Source organism: Pygoscelis adeliae, unplaced genomic scaffold, assembly GCF_000699105.1.
Source record: "Pygoscelis adeliae isolate BGI_AS28 unplaced genomic scaffold, ASM69910v1 Scaffold63, whole genome shotgun sequence".
In the NCBI taxonomy this organism is placed as follows: domain Eukaryota; kingdom Metazoa; phylum Chordata; class Aves; order Sphenisciformes; family Spheniscidae; genus Pygoscelis; species Pygoscelis adeliae.
The window spans coordinates 787936-797126 of NW_008824414.1; the positions used below are offsets into that span (position 1 = coordinate 787936).

Consider the following 9191-nt stretch of genomic DNA (forward strand, 5'->3'; position numbering starts at 1 on the left):
TGTGGATCAGCTCAAAGACGCTCTGGTGCATGACATCTGTCTAGAGGAAAAAGGCAACGCGTGAGCTCTGTGGCCTGCCCCCAGACACCAGTTTTCACATCCCACCTGGAAACAGCCTGTCACAGCCCCAATTGGCCATATCTCACCCAATTTCCCTGGTGCTCAACTAGGTCCCTGGCTGAATGAGGTTTGACACCTTCCACCAGAGCTGATGCTGGTGGGAACAGACAGCACATCTGGCTCTAAGGACCCCTTGCCCATGTTGAGCCAGACCTCCCCCCCACCCAAAGAGCCACTAGCATCAGCAATACAGCTCCCCTCTGACAAGCTCATCCCTGTAACATGGTGTCCTTCAAAATCCTAGTGCTGACTTACAGGACGAGATGAAAACATGGGTTTGGAACAAAACAGCAGTAAAGCCACCCCAGCCCTACACTGTTACTGAGAGAACAAGGCACCTGCTCTGGGACTTGCTCCCTCTGCCCAGGTGGACAGTCCACATCTACCCCAGATGTCAGGGAAAGCCAGCTGTGTGGGAGCAACACCAAACCACAGTAACTAAAGGACTGTAGGTAAGTCCCACCTCCCTGTAAATCTGACCTAGTGCCTTCCAGGTTACCCGAGTGCTCAGATAACCACAAAGCATTGGAGCCTTATGGGATTTGCCAGGCATCACCCAGAGGAGTGGGTGCCCAAAGGCACACTGGGCAGACAACCCCAGACATCTCACCATGGCATTACACAACGGGGCCATGAACCTCATAGCCTGTCAACATGGCTGGTGGAAAGCATCTGTGGGCTAGCAAAGTTGCTTTGACACCTCCCTACAACCATGTCTGGCCACATGGGGTCCAAATTCACAAGATCAAGGAAAAGCCCCATGCAGTCCCCCGAGACCCTGTGATCCCTGCAGAGCTTCCTCCTCGCAGGAAACTTGCGGCTATTCTCCACCATCAAGGAAAAATCCACCCTGCAAACCCACCACAGTGAGTCAGAGGTGTCCCACCAACCTGATGAAATCCCAGATAGTCCTGAATCGTATGTGAGGAGTAAAATATCAGTCCTTCTGACGTCACCACCAGCACAAAGCCATTGAGCGCCTAGGGAAGAGAGGAGATCAGCAGGTACATGCCACACTCACATCACCTTTTTCTAACTGGATGGCGAGTTTCACTCTGCTCAGACACTGGTCACCCAAGTCCTGGCTGGTCCCAGCTAGCAGGCAGCTGATCCACTGCCCTACCAAGAAAAAGGTGTAGGGCAGGAGACAAAGCATGGGAAGCCCTGGAAGGAAAGAAAGCCCTTCCCAATGGCATCTCAGTGCCATAACACTGGGTACTGCCCTGGCTCTCACCAAATCCTCCGATGCACTGTTCAAGCAGCTTCTTGGTTTCATACCCTTCCTGCAGGATGGGAACAGCACCAGAGATCTCAATCCTTGCAGTTGCCTCTATGCACATACCTTGCCACGGTGCCAGAGCACATGCACCTAAACCACAGGTTTTCACAGACCTGATGAGTCTGCTTTACCTAGCAGAGGTCAAAGCCTGCAGTTCATTCTCAGATTTTCCTCCGCTCTGCCTTGTTTGAGTAAACTCCACCAGCTGAAGGCTGGCCAGAGAAAAATGGGGATCAATGCTGGCGCAGCTGTGCTCACCAAGAAAAGAGATGGTACCTTCTGCTGGGTTTCTCTGAGGTCATGTAGCTCTTCTGTACAGCTGCCCGAGCGTATCCTAATCCAAACTGATGGAAAACTTTGCTTCCATCCCGGAAGCGTTTGCTCAGACTCAGTTTTGGACATTTATACTCATCCTATGCAAAGAGCAAATAAAAATCTCAGAATGGTTTGCAGAACGAAACCGGACACCATCAGGAACTGGTCCATTCCGGTATTCTGGCAGAAACAAGCCTTTCTGACAACCTTGAATCAAAACAGCATTTCACGTCGGCTGCATTTAATGTTGACCCGCATCTACCTGGGTGGCTCCGTTCATGTAGTTCCCATCCTCCCCATAGCCCGAGAGGGTCTTAGCAGCCCTGCATGGCTTAGCACAGCGTGAGGCTGGAAAAGCCAGGGGATGTTCAGTGGAGAGCAAACCCACCGCAGATCACTGCGTGCTGCCAGCATTGGCTGGGCATTCCCTACTGCTGCTTGGCCCACATGGATGGGGATACTCCTGCTGGCTTGGGAGAAACCTGCCCAGCTCCTGGCCTCATTTGCATCCCTCCTGTCCTCCCCAGGTGCCAGAGGAGAGGCCTGGAGAAGGACTGTGGTGTGCCTGCCTGGGCTGTCCATGGGCAAGGAACAAGGCCTAGAAAGGTGGTGTCTCCACCACCCACTCCCTTCTCCTGCATCGCTCACCCTGTAGTCGAGGTGGCCAACACAACACTGCAAAGAGCCTTAACCCATGAAAACAGAAAAGGTGAAAGCTAAAGCATAAGAGTTTGGTCTTTGAAACCTTAGCGAAAACATCTCATTTCTGAAAAGCCATTTTATTCCAAAGCAGGAGAGAGGACAGACTGAGTCTGGTCCCTGGACTTGGGGGAAAACCACAGAATTGCTGGTTGACCTCAGAGTACCTTTTCCTTTTGACAAATAAATGATTCACCCCAAACTCACACCCGGCGACAACCTGCTGCAAGGCATTCAATCCAACCTGCACAGCACCGTCCTTCCAAAGCACCACATGGCAGCGAAAGGGCCAAGCATCAGTGTTTATGGGGGAAAGTGATGTCTGCAGCCATCCGTGCCTGGGATGCACACATTAGCCACAAGATGCTCTCAGCCACGCTCCTCTTCCTCTGGAGCTCTCTCTCTCTGTGGCGTACAGATTTACACAATGCAAACACCCCGTCCCTGGAGCACGTGCTCGTTTGTGCACGCCCTCCACCCAAACAGGCTGAACACCATGCTCTGTTTTCACAAAATAAATACTCAAGCTCCTTTGCCCGTGCAGGCTCAAAGCACTAAGCCCTCCCCACAGAAAATAGCAAAAGCAGCCATCAATTCAAAGTTTCCAATGCATTTTTAATGCTACACAACTTACATATTTTACAGTTTGCTGGCCTTTCCATCCTCTCCTTGAGCTCCAGCTCCAGCAAAGTCAACATCCAAGGGAGCACTGCGTTCCCAGGCAGGAATGTGCTGAGCTGACTGGAGCCTCTGTCTTCCTCAAGAGGAGCTCATCGGCTTAACAAATTTGGGAAGTAATTTGGGTGTTTTCTCCAAGCCAGCAGCCCCAGGGCTGGCAGGACAGGACACGGGACAAGGGACCAGGGTGCTGGCTGATGGTGTCCTCTGCACCTGGAAATCCATGAAGATTAGAAGGTGCAGAGGAGCTTCCCTACCAGTTTGGGAGTGCAGCTGCTGTCCCAGGAGCCCTGGCTTTTCATCCCTGCTCTCTGGCACCAGGCAGGAGCTGGTACACAGGAGAGCATTGCTAACACAGGCAGTGTTCAGGATCCAGGGGAGCACCCCAAAGCACTCCTAAGCACTGCAGACACTGCACCAGCCTTTGCCAACCATGGTGGTGCAGAGCCCAGTGCTTTGAAGACCATGTCATCACTTTGCCAGGGCTGGGAGCAGGCCCACAGGAGTCTTCCCTTGACCCTGAGTGGTAGGCATTGCTCTGTGACTCAGTTTCCCCAGCTCTGAAATGATCCCGATAGACTTCCAGTAAACACCTTCAAGCCCATGGTGCTGCCTAAGAGCAAAGGCCATGAAAACCCATTTTAGCTCCCCAGAAGCTGAACAGCTTTCACAGCCGTGACAGCACCACCCGGCCACCCCTCCCTAAGGGCAACAGGTCCCTATGGGGACACTCCTGCCAGCTCGAAGCAGGAGCCCTCTAGAAGGCAGGAGTCCTCCTGCAGCATGGACCCCAGAAGCCCTATGGCTGTCCAGAGCCAAAACCATCCTGTACCACTAACCTGGCTGCAGGCAGGGAAGCCACAGTGGCCAGCTTTGGCCTGCTTCCCCCACTTCATAATGTACAGACATCAGGATTAATTAGGGTCTAGCATGTAGTCTCAGCCAAGTCCAGCTATTGTTGCTGCCAACTCCTGTTTCATTGTCCAGGTCTGCATTTCTCCCCCCAACTCCTTCCCTTTATTCTGGGCACAAACACTCTCTCTGTTTACTGCGGTTGATCTCAGTGTGTGGGAATCTGCTGCAGAGGTTAATTAGTGTTGCCAAATGCACTTTAACCCTTTGAGCAGCTTCAGAGGCATTGCTTTGCCATGGCAGGAGCAAGCAACATCTTGCAGCACTGTCCTTTCCTAACTGCACCGACCAGCAGGCTGATTTAGTACCCTGCAACCAGCGATGTGTACCTGCATCGCTGTGCACCTGGGCAGAGGTGGTCCACCCAGTTCTCAGCCTTGCTAAGGCCTTGGCCCCTTTAGAGGGATTTTCATGCTTAAACCTAGTTTAAGATACCTTCCTCTGCTGAGATTGCTGCTGGTCAGAGTCTTGGTGGAAAAGGACAGGCCAAAAAAGTAAGGCTGGGAAATTAGAGGAGGGGAAGCGAAGAATCAGAGTGGACCAAGAGATGAGACAAAGGAGGTTAGGACGTCGAAGGTAACAGACCAGGTGGAAGTAGTTTTTTAACATAGGAGCACTTCCTTGTGGCGCGGAGGCAGGTTCTGAGCCCCTGCTGTGTCCAGCATCACACAGATGGGCCCCTGGAAGAGCCAAACATAAACCCAGAGCTTTTAACACCCAGCTTGGTACCTCTACAAGGATGGCATCAAGTTGATGAGCAGGACATCAATCCCTGGCAAGCCCTGTTGAGCACGGTTTTGTTATATCCACAGCGGAAAACCCTCAGTTTTTTGTTTATTATCCACCTTGGCTTTAGCATTTCTCTCACTAGACACTGAGATCCTGGCTCCCCAGCTCTCAAGCAGGACAGTAATTATACTTACTGCTAAGAGCTGAGCAAGCTTTTGGAAAGGAGCTGGGGCTGACCAGCATGCTCACCCCACTCTGGATGATAGCCAGGCAGGGGACAGTGCTGCAGCTCGTGCTTGGGTGCCAGGCAGGGAAGGAAGAGGAGACCCACGTCCTCGCAGGACCTCACGCTGCCAGAGCCTGACCTCTTCCTATTCACCATGTGCGGTTTGGAGACAGGAGGTCATCTCCTGGCGTCTCTGAATAAACCATGGAATCAGCAGGCTCAGCCCAGCCATGCTGCAGCATCACCAGCGTTGCCTCCAGCATCACCAAAGGAGCCAACTATATGCCTCTCGCAGAGCTCCCAGGATACATCCACGTACCCTGTGTATACGGGCTAAGCATATGGCCCATCAGCACCTATCTATGTACTCGGTGTCATGTATCACTACCTGAAAACCAGGGAAGACTTCCATGACATTTTCTTCCCTGCTTTCACCAGTGTTTGGACAACATCCCCAAGTCGGCACCAGTGTGCCCATGTTGAAAACCACACTTGAAACATCTTTCTCTGCTTGGCTCCTGTGTCACATCTATGGCCCATTTACACACAAGGGCAGAGAAGCAGAAGAGCTGAATCTCCGTGGTCAGAAGTTTAGCACTGCTTCCACCGAGATGAAGGGGGTTCTGACATCCAAATGATTTACAGGTGGCAATTTTCTCCAGGAAGGATGGGAAAAGGAGAGGAGAAGCAACACAGTTTCTGCCCTAGGGACCTGAAGAGGTCTTGAACCTCTGCTCAGTCAGAAGCACTATGAGCTACACCATGTGAAATCGCTGCTTCACCAAAACATCCTGCAATCGATAACAGAACAGCCTGCTCTTTGGGCAAAATTCAAAGGAGCTGGAAAGGGGACAAGAAGAAAATCCCTTGAAAGCATCTGCCAGGGAGAGGTGGTCAGGGAGGAGCACTAACCTGTAGGAGCAGTTCACCCTCCGGTACCGCTGCTGAGCGCAGAGCTGGTCCGTTGCTGCAGTCTCCATCCCTCACTGCTTCTTTGGCACCGTGATTCTTTAGAGCAACTGCACGAAGCAAAGGGAAGGGACTTCAGTGCTGCAGTAACACATGCAAGTTACCACCATGAACATCCAAAATGTCGACCTCGCTGCAAAGCTGGGCAATGCACTGCCAGGAGAAGCTGTAATGTACTGCCAGCCTTTTACTTCACCCCTCAAAAGAGCTGATTTTAACAGAACTTTTTTCACCTACCCAATACCCTCAACTTTTTTTTTTTACATTTTTTTTTCTCCCAGACCTTTAACAACCAATACATTCAACTTCCTTTTTTCTGCCCCTAAACCTTTAACAACCTACAAGTAAAGAGCAGTTAAAGTCAGGGATCAGACAGGCATCAGCAGAATAACTATGAGGTCCTGCGTTTATCAGCAATTACCTGCAACCAGTAGCACAAAAGGACATGTTTAGTGAGCTCACCAGCTGGAAATCTCTCTTATCATTTAGCAATAGCAACCATGGAGGTCTCCAGTCCTGACATGGACACAGGGTCAATGCCTCACACCACTCCTTGCAAACAGCAAGAGCCAGCCCTTGGTGCCACACCATGCACACCCCACTGGCTCTTGGGGCACGGCAGCAGCTCTGCTCTTGCTTGGGGAGTCACTGCACCCAGCATTTCTTTGTGATGCTGAACCAGAACGGATCAGCTCATGCATGCCCTGACTCTGTGAAGGACAACTGACCAACAGCAACGAAAACCTGCCCTACGTAAAAGGCATTGCAGCAAACCCCACTCTCTTCCGGGGTAAGGAACATGCCATTTTGAAGGGTACAATCTGGATAGTGCGGTCAATGATGTCTCATTACAGTTCAGCAACATAGTGGGTTTATTCAATCAAATTAAGGCAAGCCACAGCTCACAGTGGGAGAAAAACAACACGGAAAAACACACACATGGATACAAATGGAGACACCCGAGATTGCAGGCAACCTAATATCGATTGATGGACAATATATACAGATGAGGAAATCCGTCACACAGTTTAACTAAAAGACGTGCCTGTAAATTTTGTACTGTGTTCCTCGACAGAACAAATCCCAGGGATATTTTCAGGTGGGTAATATTTAAAGAGTAAGATGACAACAAGCCTGTGCATGGCAGGCCTGTCCAGGAGACAGCAGAGAACGCAGCAAAGCCAGGAAGCTTCTTGTAAGCACTGCAAGGACAGAAGGCGGCATTTGGCCGCTGATAAACCAGCTGCTCCCACCAGTACTTGGGAGGAAAGGTGTGAGGCACCACCAGCAGCTACCACTGCAGCCTGCCCTTGCTCCTGCTCAGAGAGAGCAAAAGCTCTTTTGAATTTTCTTTTTCCAGCTCCTGGGCTACATGTGCCAAGGAGCTGCCATGCTCAGATGTGACGGGAGCATCAAGTGGACCCTGGAAGTAATTTAACACCCCATAAAGCTGTCAACAGGAGCAAAGCCACGAGCCAAGACAGAGCAGCAAGTCAGAAGGCACAAGGCACCAGCACATAAACAAAACCAGGCTGTGTAATGCTTGGCTCGCCTTGTGCTTTGCCAAAGCAGCTGCTGAAACTCAGCTCCTCCATCCATGTGGAGCAGATCCTGAAGGACCCCAGCACCTGCGTGCAGAAGCTTGTGGGTGAGCAGCTTCCCAGCCACTGCAAAAGGTGGATGCTCCAGATGCATCTCTGAGCCTTCCAGTACCATGAGGTCCAAAGCTGAACCCAGCAGTGCCCATGTTCACAGGGCAGCCATGAGTGGAGTAGCTGGTTCGGTCTCCAAAGTGGAGTCCCCCCATCTGTCAGCATCTCTCTGCTGGGATAGGCAAGCATGTAGCAAAGGCATGCCTTCCCCTGCAGACCTGCTCTCTTCCACTGCCAGGGCTCACCTTCCATCCCAAAGTCCTCCACATCCTCCGTGGGCGTTTGCCAAGCACTGGCTAATAGGCAGGTGGGAGCAAGGAAGGATGCTGTGGTCTGCAGAGCCTCACTGGTATGCACGTGAGGCTTTGGGTACAAAATGCACTTTCACCAGACACAGGACCATCCCAAAGATCGACTCTGCTCCATAACCAAATGCAGAGTATGTCCTGGTTCTAATATTGCTTTTAATCAAAAGAAAAAAACTGATATGGCAGCAAAAACCCTGCTTCTGGGAAATTCCCCTCGGGCTCAGCCCGCACAGATTATTTCAGGAGCTGTTTGAACACTGAGGGGCCAACAGCTCGGGATTAAGTTTACAGCACATGTTTGTGCAACAGTGGGTTGGTCCCAAGCGTGCTGGATCAGTCCTGAGCATGCTGGGCCAGACATGCACATGCTGCCATGTCCTGACTGCTCCCCCACCCTGAATGCCGTCCCTCTGCGAGCACTGCTGCCCAGGGACTGCCTGGGGTCCCCTGCCTGTGTCGGAGCCTGACAAGCCTGCACAAAGTCCTGGGCACAGGCAGGCCATCAGGCAGAGCACCATGCAAGCACGGCAGCCACATCGCCCAGGCAGGGTCCTGTGGTGTGCATGGAGCAGGTTTCTGGCAGCGCCCTTCCAGCAACTCACTTTTCTGATCCCTGGGAGCAAAACATAGGAGCTATGAATTATTAAAGGTCTTCAGTCCTCCTCTGCTAGCTCCCAGACTGCTGCACTGGAGGTGCAAGATAAAAATAAACCTGGATGATAGAAGAGCGGCTAAAGGGTGCTGCCCTCTACTCAGAGGTCTGATTTAATGGTTTGATATTTCCCCACAAAAGGAAAACTTGATCACAACCGCTGCCTAAAAATAGACTTTGCTATCAGCGTGTGGGCTGCTCCTAAGCAGTGGGGCCAGAGGAAACACAAGCTAAAATCAGAGGATGGCCCACTGTCTTCCATGCAGATGCCTGCCACCAAACCTAGCCTGCTCCTGCAAACAGGATCAAACTACCAGGACCGAAGGGTTGCTCTCGTATAAACCAGAATCCCCGTGGGGGTTTTCCCATGACCTTCACGAAACAGCACATTTTCCATCAAGCCACCCAAGGAACCCCAAAGATGACCCGCTCTTGGCTGCAGACATCTCAGGCTGGCCTCCTGCCTGGTGTCCCCTGGCTTTGTCTCTCCATAAACAGCCCCGCGCAGCCCCTCGGGTCAGCAATTCCGCAGAACTGTCACAGCACATCAGCCTGATGGAGCGGAGACGAGCCGGAGAGCCACCACGGCATCCCCCCGCCCCGCCCGGCTACCCCAGGGAAAGGCAAGGCCGGAGGGGGGCGGGCTCAGCCC

At 52.0% G+C, this 9191-nt stretch overlaps 1 protein-coding gene across 1 annotated transcript in view; it reads right to left on the reverse strand.

Annotated features, from left to right (window-relative positions):
- LOC103914221 (aryl hydrocarbon receptor-like) overlaps positions 1 to 9191 on the reverse strand; it is a 76229-nt gene that overhangs the window by 26579 nt on the left and 40459 nt on the right. The window contains exons 4-6 of the mRNA XM_009320837.1: positions 5871 to 5977; positions 1011 to 1100; positions 1 to 40 (exon numbers count right to left, since the gene is read on the reverse strand). Of these exons, the coding sequence (XP_009319112.1) occupies positions 1 to 40; positions 1011 to 1100; positions 5871 to 5977 (237 nt within the window). The remainder of the gene's footprint in view (positions 41 to 1010; positions 1101 to 5870; positions 5978 to 9191) is intronic.